Source organism: Myotis lucifugus, unplaced genomic scaffold (assembly GCF_000147115.1).
Source record: "Myotis lucifugus unplaced genomic scaffold, Myoluc2.0 scaffold_325, whole genome shotgun sequence".
NCBI lineage: Eukaryota > Metazoa > Chordata > Mammalia > Chiroptera > Vespertilionidae > Myotis > Myotis lucifugus.
This window is the reverse complement of record NW_005871373.1, coordinates 220,894-234,416: the sequence shown is the minus strand read 5'-3', so window position 1 is coordinate 234,416 and position 13,523 is coordinate 220,894. Positions and strand designations below refer to the sequence as shown.

The following is a 13,523-nucleotide window of genomic DNA, read 5'->3' as shown; positions in this document are numbered from 1 at the left end:
CGGCTAGGACCCTCCCTGCTCCTCGCGCCCCACTGGATGAAGCAGCAGCCTCCTGCCTCGGGCCCTCTCTTAGCGGACCCCAGCCTATTTTTCTGTTCTTTTCTATGTTTCATACCAGCACTAGGAAAGGATTCATCATTCGTCACGGTTCTCTTCCTGGGTTCACGCCATTCCCTTCTCTCTGGAATGATGGCTTTTCTCACGTAACTTGGATACCAGAGGTCCTGCTCTATGCTGTCCGACCCACTGAGCACCCACCCCTCTTCCCTGTGATGACACGTGCACACACACCTCCACTGTATTTCCTGTGCGCACTTCTCATAGAGCCGAGCATAAACCAGTGTCAGTTGTCGATCCATAAATATTTGTTGAATTGAAAAAAAAACTAGTAAGTTTGAATGGAAATATAGGACAATAGAAGTGATTCTTAAAAGCAGTGAAGTAATGGGAAAGAATTGAACTAATTTTCTAATTTACATTTTTTAAACTGAATAACTCATTCATTCAACAAAAATTTATTGTGTACTTACTGTGGCCTGCCATCCTCGGTGCCGGGCATGCTGACAGATGGAGACTAGGAGCCCGTGTCAGCGCCGTGCCTTTCCCGCCGGCGGGGAGCAGGGCCATGGCGCAGTTCCTTCAGTGCAGATGCCCCGAAGAAGGGCTTCTTGCTGGGCACGTGGGGGGCTGCAGGGGAGGCTAACCCAGGAGGTGATGCCGGGCCAAGTCTCAGAAGGTGTGAAGGTCGAGTGTCTGGGCCATGACTCAGGCTGGGGGTCAGCATGAGCTAGGCCTCTCTCAGCAAAAACCCAAGTGGCTGGTCTGAGAAATGTTGGTGACAGAGTTACTTACCCCTTCAAACCATTGTTTCCAAAGCTGTACATTAGCATAAAGAGCGAATGACGATCCTATTGAGACTGGGATTGGAATGTCACGTTAACACAGCAGTCCTCAACCTGTGGGTTGCGACCCCTTTGGCGGTTGAACGACCCTTTCACAAGGGGTCGCCTAAGACTATCCTGCATATCAGATATTTACATGACGATTCATAACAGTAGCAACATTACAGTTATGAAGTAGCAACGAAAATAATTTTATGGTTGGGTCACAACATGAGGAACTGTATTTAAAGGGCCAGAAGGTTGAGAACCACTGCGTTAATAGGTTCAAGGGCCCCCGCCTCTGGTCACTTACTCGGCTCCTTCTCTTTTGTTTCTGTATTGTCCTTGTCTTCCAGGTTCCAGACATCCATCCTCCACCTACCTTCGTTTTAGCAAACCCTCCCCTGCCCCCCCCCCCCCCCCCAACTAAGTGGTTAATAATGAGCAACATGAAATTCAAACCCAGTTACTTTAGATCAGCTCTGCATGAGGAGGTCTGTGCTTATTGCCAGGGATCTGGTCCAGCCCCTGGACGGGGGACGTCTGCTCCTGGTCCCGGGCCTGAGCCCCGGGTGTCTCCCCCCGCCATGGCTGTGCGTTCCCAGGGCGCCTTGGTGTCCTGGGGCTCGTCTCTGCCCTCAGCTGATACGTCACTGATCTTTGGGAGGGTTGCTCTTTGTGGTAGACATTTGATGATCTTTTTTACTTTCTCTTACAGGTCAAAGAAATTTTTTAGTTTTATAGAAGGGTGCCTGGTGAAGAACTACATGCAGCGGCCCTCCACAGAGCAGCTCTTGAAACATCCTTTCATAAGGGACCAGCCAAATGAGAGGCAAGTTAGAATCCAGCTGAAGGATCACATAGACCGGACCAGGAAGAAGAGAGGAGAGAAAGGTATTAGACCTGTTTTTATTTCATCTTAAACATATATATTTTGCCAACTAGATAGGTTGCTCCTGCCCGCTGGGCTCTGCCCGCAGGCCCGCGAAGAGCCAGGTCCAGCAGCTGCGGCGGGCCCAGGGCCTGCAGGCCTCGCCATGCCAGCGTTCGGCTCGCCCAGCCTCCAAGAGGCAGTGCCGTGAGTGTGTGTGGCCGGGTGACCTTGTGGATGTGTATGCAGACGGACCTGCAGCTGCATGTGACGTAGGCGTAACCCATTTCAGTTCTCAGTCTGCATTTTTCTTACCAGGAAACTGGTTTTAAATGTATGTCTCTGGAAAAAAGTTAGAAATGTATTTTTTGTGAAGAGACTTTGTTTATAAATTTCTTCAACCTTCCTGGTTTGGATTGCTCCGTCGAGGGAAATTGCTCACTGAAAGCCAGGTACTGACATTCAGGTCAGGGTCCAACCAAATGGACTGTTGCTTTTGGGGAAATGGCATAGAACCTATGGAAGTGAAAATAAGTTATTCGTGTTGAAACTTAGTCTGGTCTAAGGAGAGCCAATTTTGTCTCCCTCTGCTGTATTGTTTCATCAATTTCTCCATGATTCCACCTTTATAACTGTGGGAACATTGATTTTGTTTTTTCTGCCATTAGTATCTACTTCCTGCTTCCCTTTCTGCCCCCAGCAGACTCTGCTGCACTTTAGGGGGATCCCCGAGGGGGATCCCCGAGCACTAACAATAAACATTTTATTATGTACATATACATGTATACACACACACATCTTAAATCTTTATTGTCGAAAGTATTACATATGTCCCCTTTCTCCCCACATTGACCCCCTCCAGCCTATCCCTGCCCCCGCCTTAGTTTGGGCAGTGAAATCTCCTTTTTTTGAAATTCGGCATCAGCGTGGATTTTCTGAATTTTCTGACACTCTTGGGCCATTTTTCTTCTGTGTCCAGGGCTCTGGGCCTGTCCTGGCCCTGCTCCCTCGGCGGACATCCTGTGGGGGTGTCTTGGATGCACAGATCTGCTCTCGTGGGGGGAGTACGGCCAAGGAGCAGCCCTCCCTGTGGAAGGTGCGGTCACGTGCCTCCTCCCCCACGCTCTGTACACATCGCTGTTTTCACCAAGAACGTGTTGTTCACACGCTCCTGGAGACTTGCCTGTGTGTGCACGTGTCATGATTTGTGAACAGTCCCGTTCGTCTTTTCTGAACAGATGAAACGGAATACGAGTACAGCGGCAGTGAGGAGGAAGAGGAGGAGGTGCCCGAGCAGGAAGGAGAGCCGAGGTATGCCAGCCGCTGGTCCACAGAGCGACGCGGGCTCTCAGAGGACGCCCTTCTCCATAGCGGGCAGGATCTCACCTGACTCTGGAAGGGCCTTAGTAGCCTCCATTCTTCTCTATTTTTTGAAACATTTCTATAAGCATGTCCCCCTCTAGCTCTTTCCCACTGATCCTTTACCAAGATTGCATTGCTCCTCCCCACCCCCCGCCCCAGTCCTTAGGGAATGTGTGGGCTATGTGAGGTCCTGAGGAAGGGAGCCTGCAGCTGGCACCCCAGGCAAGAGGCCCTGCACGCACACAGTCCGCTCGGCCGGGAGGGCCGCCATGGAGAAACTGCACTTATACCCAAAACGTTTTTTTTTGTTTTGCTCCCACAAATGTGGTGAGCAGCATTCCATTTCCTTTATTAGGTATACTCTGTCCTGACCCATTTCGTAGCCCATGGTCCTCTCTGCCTCCCAATGTACAGGGAAGCAGAAGGATGAAGAGTTGGTTGTATGGACCTCGAGGAAACTAATTAGTCAAAAGATAGAGGAGTTTAAAATTGTAGTACTGGTCTTGCCTGGCTGATGCTGTAGCTACACATACTAGCTAACCAACGGAACAAGGCCGGTAGGAGGGTGAAGGGCCTGAGGGCACCCGTGTGTACAGCTGGCAGCTTGACGAGAGCATAGCAGGAAATAGGAGAATTTGTTGAAAAAACTTCGTAATGTCCTTTTCTTCATACAGAGACTTGAATCCATTTGAGACTAAAACTTTTAGAGTAATTTGAATTGATGCCATGAGCAATGCAGTTGTTTTGGGGTAGGAGCAGCATCTAATGAAAGAGGCTGTGGAAGCAGATTCCTTTGCCATGTTACTCCAGTGTTTGGGAGTGGAAGGTGGAAGACCAGCTAGGAAGGGTGCTGCTCGGTCAGTGCTTAACGTCTGGGACTCCCTGGGGCTCCGCAGCTGACCCCGGACCCACAGGAGGTTCGAGGGAACACCCGGTGAGACTCGTGTACAGATGACGCAAATGAAGGTGCTGAAGGTTACGTGGTATTTCTTGCCCAGCAGACCAGAGCATGACGTGACTGTCACTGATGGGAAGTAAGGTGGTCAGACAGGGATGCTCCCAGCTTTTAATTTTAGAGTTGAGTTATGTGAGAGTCCTAAGGGAGATGTACCCAGGCCAGAGTTTTAAGATGTTTATGAGATGCATGAAAGCAGGTAAGTACTACTGAGTTGTACGTGTGGTTACTGCCGTGGACTTGTTGGAAGGCGGGTTACGGCGACAGGAGCTGGAGCTGCTTCTCAGAGGCAGCGGCCACCTGAGCACCCCTTCCTCCCGCAGCTCCATTGTGAACGTGCCTGGGGAGTCCACTCTGCGTCGCGATTTCCTGCGGCTGCAGCAGGAGAACAAGGAGCGCTCTGAGGCTCTTCGGAGACAACAGCTGCTTCAGGAGCAGCAGCTGCGGGAGCAGGAGGAGTATAAAAGGCAGCTGCTGGCCGAGAGGCAGAAACGGATTGAGCAGCAGAAGGAACAGCGGCGGCGGCTGGAAGAGGTAGAGAAAGGACATGTCCAAGTTGCTTTCTCTTTCTTTATTCACATTGGTCGCTAGACACTCACAGGGCATTGTCTGCAGCTCCCGAGGCTGCAGCCTGGCCAAGCTCTGCCGCCACGGGATGCAGGCCTTCACGTTCCTCGTGAAAACGCCAGGGGCCTGCCCTGCTGCTCCTCACACGGTGCCGGCCGGGCGTGCGGTGGCTCGCACTGGCTCTGAGAAGCCGCTCCCTGGGGTTCGGCTCAGGCTCCACCTGATTTCTTCTCTCTCTTGGCCTCTGGGTTCAAGTTTGCATGTACATATTTTTTCTGAAACCTCTGAGTTTTTCATATGAAAACTTTTCTGCAAATGCCTTAACTTCAGGTACATTGAAGGTAAGGAATGAAGAAAAGAATCATGCTGTGTGCCATGCAAGCGCTGTTCTGTAACCTGGCTGTAAGCATGCGATTGGCCATGTCCTGTGGTGGGAAATACATTTTGTACCACCTGCTCATTTACCTCAGGGACACCGTTAACGTTGGTAATGTGGTTACAGCTATTTCATTTTTAATTCACAGAAACATTGTTTTCCTATATTTCACTTGGGGTTCAAAAGTGGGTTTTGATTTTATTTTCCTAACTGGTTTTATTTTATATTTCACAGCTCCAGGTTTCTCATTCATAATATTTCTGTCCACTTTATTTACATACTTACTGTTTTACCTCTATCACTCCAGAAAAAGAATGCAAAACATATATAGATATAATATCAATACTGGGCTTTGCTCTATAAATAAAATAACAACACACGCTGTTACCCAAATTACTTCAGAATACATTTTGTAGGGGAAGACTTTGTTTCGTTTTCTGTGTTTTTAACCTGAATTCTGCAGACTTTAAATTCACCCCAGCCTTAGGAAATCTGTGCCTGTCTGCCCGAGAGACTGTGAAGTTCATCCAGAGTGTGTGGAAGAGAACCTCAGACAAAGCCTCCCTCTGCAGGAGGGACACTGTTCGCGGGACGCTCTTGGCGGTGTATTTGCTCTCGGGGGTATTTTTAAAGCTGTCCTCAATGCTCTTTGAAAGGGATGCAGTGGATCCGAGGCTACGAGGCGCATGTTGAGCACAGGACTGTGGGGATGCTTGGGTTCTGAGGCTCTTTCTGGTTGTTGACCTGGAACCTGCAGCTGTTCACTGTCCTTTCTGACTGTGGGCTGTCCTTCCCTTTAGCACAAGAAACAGGTGGGTTGGGTGGTTTATAACTTAAGTGCGAAGGCAGCTCAGCCAGAGCTGGTTTGTGGCACAGGCCCGGGAGCTGCAGCTGGCCGAGCGGTGCTGGGTCCCGCTTCCTGCAGCCTCCGCAAGGAGCAGGACCTACGCAGGGACTTCTGCTCAAGGAGAACTTAGTGCTCACTGCTAATGTCATGGCGCCTTTAGTGTCAGCTCCTCAGTAAACGTTCACACTCAGAGTCGGGAAAGAGGGAACTGCATAGGGACACAGGCGAGTGTGGGCTCCTGGTGCGCGGGCTCTTGTGTTGGCCTGGGGAGTGAAGCCATTGGGAATATTTGAGCCATCAGTGGTTTGTCGCCCTGAATTAGCATTCAAGGTTCAATCAGAACTGTTTGCGGACTAGGGATGTCTTTTGTTATTAACAGACAAAGTAGATAAAGGTGATCGGCTCACTCATAAGACAAGTGACAATTAAAACTGAAGGGAATAACTTTCTACCTGTGAGTGCCGGAAAATAAAAAGGCCCAAAAGCTGAGATTATGGGAACACAGTGCAGCTGTCCTTTCTTTGAAATGGCCACAAGGTCAGGCCCATGATGTGGGTGGGGGTGAGGGCTTCTGCCAGCCCCCCTGTTCCTGACCCCCGGCAGGTGAGCATTCCTGCTCTGCCCACACACACTCCCTCCCCCTCCGGGGCTCCGGAAAGTGCTGCTGCCGCCCTCTTCCCCTCCGAGGTCCCAGCCTCCTCTCCCTGGCGCCTTTGTGAACTGAGGGTCTGAGAAGTCCTTAAAGATATGTTCCCGTCTTTCAGTTTTGCTGAAAGTGCGGTTTTTGTTTATGTTTTCCATTTTCTCTGTTGCTTTTGGCTGTCCCAGGAGGATGGGAGCTGAGGGCATGAGCGCATTAGTATGGGTTTCCCCATGATTCCCGCTCGTGCCTCAGAGCCCGGCCGGCTCCCTCCTGGCACAGGGCTGCTCGGCTCACTGCGTGTGTCACTGGGGTCGAAGCCGTGGGCTGCAGATCTCCTCTGCACAAAGTTCCCTGCCACACCTTACATTTCACAGCGACATACATCCTCCCAGCCTGGGCTCAGACAGAACTTGGTCTCTAGCTTTTTTCCCCCATAAAAATGGTTCGTGGGCTAGATTTTTCTCCCGTTCTATTCTCACTTGTTTTTAGAGCAAAAATGAAGACTATTTCATAGTATTGTCATTTTACCCTAATGGTTTGTGGTCTTGTTTTTATTGAATCTTGATTCGATACCTAAATTCTTCCTCCTTATTCCCATGACATCCGGGTATTTGATAAGTATGTTTTCTCTTTTGTTTTTAATGTTTTTTTTAAATTATTATTATTGATTTTTACAGAGAGGGAGGAAGGGAGCAATAGAAACATTGATCAGCTGCCTCCTGCATGCCCCCCACTTGGGATGGAGCCTGCAACCCAGGCATGTGCCCTGACCAGGAATTGAACTGTGACCTCTTGTGCACAGAGCAACGCTCAACCACCGAGCCACATGAACCGAGCTATTTTCTCATTCTTTGTCTAAGTTTAATACAGAATTGTAGACAGAAGTTTCTCTTTGAGAAAAGCCTGTCGGTAGTCCAGGTCAAAGTCACTGCCTTAATCGATGTACTTGGATAGGGCTCCTGTCTCCTACTCTCTCCTTCTTCATTCTGACCTCCGGCGAGCTGTGCATCACTAGTGAAAGCAAGACAGTGTGTCTGGTTTGCTGTGCTGCCTCTTTCCTTCTAGAAAGGAGTCCACGGTGCCGTGCCGCAGGGCCACATGCTGCTCCTTACTGAGTATAAATGACCTTTTTCAGTATAAATAGGAGTCAAAATCACACTTTTCCTCTGACGTAAGAACTTATCCTTTTCTTAAAAAATAAACCAAAAATGTGGGAAAAGCTCAATTCCCTGTCTTCCAGCCCTGCCCTGCCCCGGCGTGTGCTCCTAGACCTCAGGAGTCGCTGTTGCATCCGGTCAAGACCACGCTGAGCAGCGCAGCCTTTCCCTGCTACTTGTTCCCCTTTCTGTTCTTTCTTTCTATTCTTCCTTTCTATTCTGTCTTTCCCTCCCTTCCTCCCCACCTCCCTTCCTTTCGTCTCTCTCTCCTAACCTGAAGATATTTTCCCTGTTGATTTTTAGAATGAAAGGGAGGGAGGGGGAAAGAGAAGAAACATGGATGTGAGAGACATTGGTTGCCTCCCGCACAAATCCCATCAGGGCAGGGAACCTACAACACGCCCTTGACCAGGAATCAAACCCTTGACCATTCGGTGAGCGAGCCGAAGCTCTACCACTGAGCCACCCCTAGGGCCCCCTTTCTGTTCTTGAGCAAACACTGCTGGTGGGATGTCCAGGACCTGCCTGCCTCAGAGCATTTCTGCAGGTGTTTAAAAATGCCTTCCTGTCTCTATGACCTTCCCTTTCCAGCGTCGAGCGCAGAGGTGCCATCGCCACTCTGTGACTTGGGAGCTGCTTGCCCCTGGAGGCAGGGTGTCTGTGCTGTGCCTTTCCTTCCACCCAGGGACACTTCGTCTCTGTCATTCCACAAATTCCAGTGACTAACATCTTAGAGAGGGGGTGGAAATGGAAGAAATGAAAAACAAAGGAAGACAAGAGGAAACTGTATGTGACATGGGATTAGTACTAAAGCTAAAAGGAAACACAGGAAAACATGTAAGTTTCTAAGAAAACAGTTAATAAACTGTGATGCGTTTGCTGTGTGTCTTGGCTCTGCGATCTTGGAAGGCGGGTGAACGTCGCCCCAACAGTGTTCCTGTGTGTGCTGGTGAGATAGCCATTCCTCCCCTCTGCTCGAAGGCGTTGCTCGCGGCGGCGGCCGGGTGACCGCCTGCACAGCGCAGCTCTCTGGTCTTAGGACACCTGTGAGTTCTTAAGTCTAGTGTTCGGCCATGTTGACAGTTACATTTTGTAAGAGTTAGTTTCACATGGCAAACGCTACTTGTTGCCTAAAGACGGGAAGAGTGGCTTTGTCAGAGGCCCCACTTGGAAAAGCCCAGGTCTGGTGGCACCTGTGCCCGGCCCCGTGACCACGGAGTTCTTGGAAGTGGTGGACTCCGGAGCAGAGTCTGGTTCTGCTGCAGCCGGGAGCCCAGTGCTGTGTATTTAAGTGGGCCTCACTGTTACCAGTGCACATAGTTAGAAAAGTCTTCAAAATGTGAGGTCAAAGCATTGCTTTTTAAATACCAAACAAGAAAGGGAACTTACGATCATCAAAGCATATTGACTCAGGCACGCTTGGAAAAATTTAAGTAGTAAGGAAATCTCTTCATAATTTTAGAGATTTAATTATGCAGTTTCACAGCATCACGCAGTTTCTCAGTTTGTTCGATTTGTTTCTAAAGAATTACTTAAGAAAACAATAATGACCGCAGTTTGCTTCGAAGCATTATGTTGTTTATTATTCTCAGCAGGTGGACCTGAAAAGGCATGTTTCTTAGATTCCCCTGGATTTTGTTATTTGAAATCTCAGCATAAGGTTATCTGGGATGGGAGGCTGTTGCTTATTGGATGTTTTATTTTTGGTTATTTTCTTGCAAGAGGACAGCTCTCACATTAATCATGTATAAGAAGGTACTTACTAAAGGTTTTCTTTAACTTTTAATTACCCCCTCCCCCAGTTGAGGGCCTATTCTGACTGGTGATTTTTACAGTTTCCAGTACTAGAACGTAATGTGGGAGAGGTGTCGGGACTGCTTGTGCACGGCCTTTGCCGCAGCCGCCCAACCAGGCCCTGCTTAGTGGGCTGGTCCTGGGAAACTTACCACTTTGCACGTTGTCCTGTGGATTTTTAAAAAGTACATTACTTATCTTACCTGCAAGCCTCGGTGGAGAAGGGGCTGTGTCTGACTCATCTTTGTGTACCCATGGTACTTAATAGATATTTCCCAAAGGGGTGAACCATGTGGAGTCCTAGGTGTGTCTCTGGAAAGAAAGGGCTTGCTCGTGAAATCTTTGCCCATCCTTAAATGGGCCTTAGGTCTAGGGGTTTCTCATTGGAGTTCAGAGCCACTTTAAAGCCCTTTAAGGTACCCGATAGACTGTCCCGGGCATACGGGGGTGCTGTGTATACCGGGAGGCACTCTGCAGATGTGACGGTCATTGTCCAAGCCTTTGTGTACCCACCAGGTGATCTTGAAAAGGTGACTTCAGGTTTGGTTGGATTTGTAGGACCTAGAGATATGAATGGATTCTTTAGTCTTTGCTTACTGAAGTGCTAAATGTTGGAGATACAGACAACAATTTTCACCTTGGATGTCAGGTGCCGCATGTGAGGGTGAGACTTACACGTCAGAAAAGTACTTACTGCGATACTCACTACCGGGTAGAACCTGCTCGCGCTGCCTGTGGGTGCTCGCTGCCTTGCGGCGTGTGCTTCTACAGGGACCCAGCGGACAGTTCTCCAAGGAACCAAGAAGAAAGCCTTCGGGGCTTTCATTTCACAGTGAATCACCAGTTAGCGTGTCCCCATTTGTGAGATGTTTGGTCACTGCTATTTTATGATGTGCGTTCACTAGAATAATTTTTAATTATTTTAATTAATTACATAATCTAATTATTGACTTTGGAAAAGTTGAACACAAACAGCTTGAAGCTTACTGACTGGAAAAGCAAAAATGGTATAAACAATAAAGACGAGACCAGGAAAGGAAATCCAGTTGTGTTAGTTAGTGAAGACCAGACGCTAACACTGCAGATCCTGGGAGAGTAAAAGGTGGGAGGTGACATGTGGGCCAGTTACACTCCCCATGCCTGCAGCCTGGCCGCTACGCTCCCTCTGCAGGAGCAGGTGTGTTCGCCCGGAAAAGTGAGCAACGGGGACTGGGAACTGGGAACAGAGGGACCCGCACAGCTGTGGAGGGAGAGGCTGAGAGCGAGCGAGTGAGGTCTGAGCAGGCTGTGTGGCCGCGGGGTGCACACCTCACGTGCCGCACTGGCAGCCACCTCCTCTCCTGCACCTCTCTCGCCCCAAGACAGTGGAGCATTTTCAGAATCGTGCAGACTGCTCTCCAGAGATGCTGGCCAGCCCAAGGGACACCAGGCCCCAGCGAGATGACCGAGCTGCTCGCAGTTAGCTACTCTGATGCTGAGGTTGCCGGTGCTGTCTGCAGCCCTCACTGTTTGCTTCTCACTGTCCAAGGTGTGAGTGGACAGCCAGATTGCAGACCCTGAGAAAAGTCTTGAACAGGAAAGATTCCAGAGTAAATTTTTCATTGCGACATTCAAAGTCCCTAAATCTTATTCCTCGAGAAGTTATGGGAAAACATGTTCCAGCAAATAAAGAGGCTGAGGAGGGCTCCAGGAAATGGGATCACACATGGGAGAGTCCAGGGGGTTTCTGGGAAATTGCTGGACAAGTACAGGATGCCGGAGCACAATCAGTCCAGAGTGGCATGGAAGAGAGGGCTGTGAGAGGGTTAATCTCTAAGAATAAAGAAAAATACTTGATTTATTTGACCTTATTGAAGGAGTTTTGCCCTGGCTGGTGTGACTCAGTTGAGCTTTGCCTCATGCACCGAGAGGTCACCAGTTTGACATGCCCGTTTGCAGGCTTAATCCCCGTAGGAGGCAGCCGAACAATGTTTCTCTCTCTCTCTCTCCCTTCCTCTGTCTCTCAAAATCAATAAAAACATTTATTAAAAAGAGGAACTTTATGGTAGTGCAAGAGACTTTACAGATGATTTTGTGATATGATGGGTCTGTAGAAAGTCAAACAAACAAAAGGCAATTAATAACGCCTCAAAAAACTACATGAAAAGTTACTCGTACATGGCTCAGCCTTGAATGTGGTTTTTCACTTGACCAGAAATTGTCCCAAGACTAGATTGGAGCATGGGATGCACACCAGGGACGGTGATGGATGTTCTTTGGGAGAAGGCCATAGATGGTGTCTGAAATGGGAAAAAATTCACTCTATAAGCACAAAGATATAAATACTATGGCAAAAACTGAAAGCATTGACAGTACTTTGGCAGTAAGAATTGGGAGTGAGAAGTGGGGTGGCTTGCTTTTTACACAAGCCTGATATTCTTTTTAAGTTTTAAACGTATTTTGTACTTTGATTTAAAAATTTAAAACATGAATAAAATGAAAAAAGCTACTTTTAAAAGCATTTTAAATTTGCCTCTTAGTCAAATTTCCCAGCAGGCTGGGATCCCTGCCCTCAGTGCAATTGGAAATAACCAAGACATTGGATTCCACACATTTCAGCACTCTGGAGCTTACAACCTAATATGAGTGCTTTCACCCGGAGCCAAAGCCAGAGAATGTGCACCCAGGTCCTCCGTCTCCTGAGACCCCAGCTGACGACAGCGCAGGGAGAGAGCAGGAGGGGCGAGCCGGAAGTCGGTCTCGGGGCTGGGCTGGGCTGAGACCGTCCACCCTCCATGGACCTGCCGCAAGTGATGCCGGAGAGGGCCAGCCTCGTCCCGGTCCACTCCTCGGCTCTCCTCCACTGGTCCCCTTCTCTTCCCTGGCTGGTTTGAGCTGGGTGCTGGGCTGCGTGCGGACCGCGGTGTAGCAACAGACTCCTGTGAAATGTTTTCTCGTCTGGTTCTTTCTGAGGACAGGCCAGGCGTCAGCAGAAATGGGGACTGAGGAAAGACAGGCCCCCGGGGCAGGATGCAAGCGCCACACGGGCGGGCGCAACCCATGGCTTTTTCTGGTAGTGTAATAAGGTCGAGCTAAATGGCACCTTAATTCACCATCCTTCCTAGAGTCAGCACGGCAGCAAGCACCGCCCAGGTGTCTGCGTGTCGGGCCCCTGCAGCCTCCATGGAAACCAGCACTTGTATCTGATATGTATGTACTTACGTACGTAGCAGGCAGAGCCATTGTCCTGAAAGGGTTAAGTAGAAGCTCTAGGTGAGCTGCTTTTCCTGCCTTCAGCTCACTGTGGAGACAAGCCGCTTGGCCTTTCCGTCCTCCTCCTGTTGGTCCTGCCATCTCACCGCATCTGGGCACACTTCCAGGCTGGGGCAAGGGAGGGGAGAGCCCACATCTGGCCTGGAGCAATGATCCTCTTATAGTTCACTGTTTGTGAGACCTTTTAAAAATTGTTCTTACTTCACACATCAACTATTGACTTCTTCCAAAAAACTATCCCTTGCAAACTCTAGGCCCTGATGGTACCTGGTCCAGACAACCTCCTCCGCTCCCCCACACACGTCGACAAGGCAGGAATCAGGCTCATGGGAGGGGAGCGGCTGGTGCCAGGGCAGCCAGTCAGGACCAGCACCGCCCCTGTGGCCTTGGGTTCTCTCTAGAGTTCCACAGCGCAGACCCCAGCCTCCTGAGAACCCTGTGGCCCTCCTTGGCTACTGCCGGGAAGTTGTAAAATTCAGTGTAGAAGATCCTTTGCCTCCTTGACCTGTTCACATTCTGATTGGCTGGGAACTAGAATTCTCTGAAGCTAAGGGCAATTTTAAGGGTGTAGCCCTGGTGGCCTTTCTTCTTTTGTTTTCCTTTTTCTTTTGTTTGCTTTTGTCTGACTGGAGGAGGCGGGTTGTTGACATGCCCTTGTGGGAAGCTGCTTGCCTTTGTGTGGCTGTGGGCTCTCTCTTTCACTGGGAGGTAGGACTTCTTAACAGCCTCCCTGATATTTGCTACCCCCTGTGTATTCTAGCCACTCAACACTGCCACAGCCTTGCCCTTGAGCCTCCACTGTGGGCCTGGGGAGGACA

The 13,523-nt window shown here is 49.5% G+C and overlaps 1 protein-coding gene across 34 annotated transcripts in view; it reads left to right on the top strand.

Moving 5' to 3' along the window:
* Positions 1-13,523, top strand: part of MAP4K4 (mitogen-activated protein kinase kinase kinase kinase 4) — a 185,128-nt gene that overhangs the window by 133,927 nt on the left and 37,678 nt on the right. For all 34 annotated transcript variants that reach the window (XR_001350611.2, XM_014466135.2, XM_014466129.2 and 31 more), the window contains 3 exons: positions 1,600-1,775; positions 2,991-3,063; positions 4,393-4,603. Coding sequence is in view for 33 of the 34 variants with exons in the window: in XM_014466135.2 (XP_014321621.1) it covers positions 1,600-1,775; positions 2,991-3,063; positions 4,393-4,603 (460 nt within the window). In the remaining variant the exon portion in view is untranslated. The remainder of the gene's footprint in view (positions 1-1,599; positions 1,776-2,990; positions 3,064-4,392; positions 4,604-13,523) is intronic.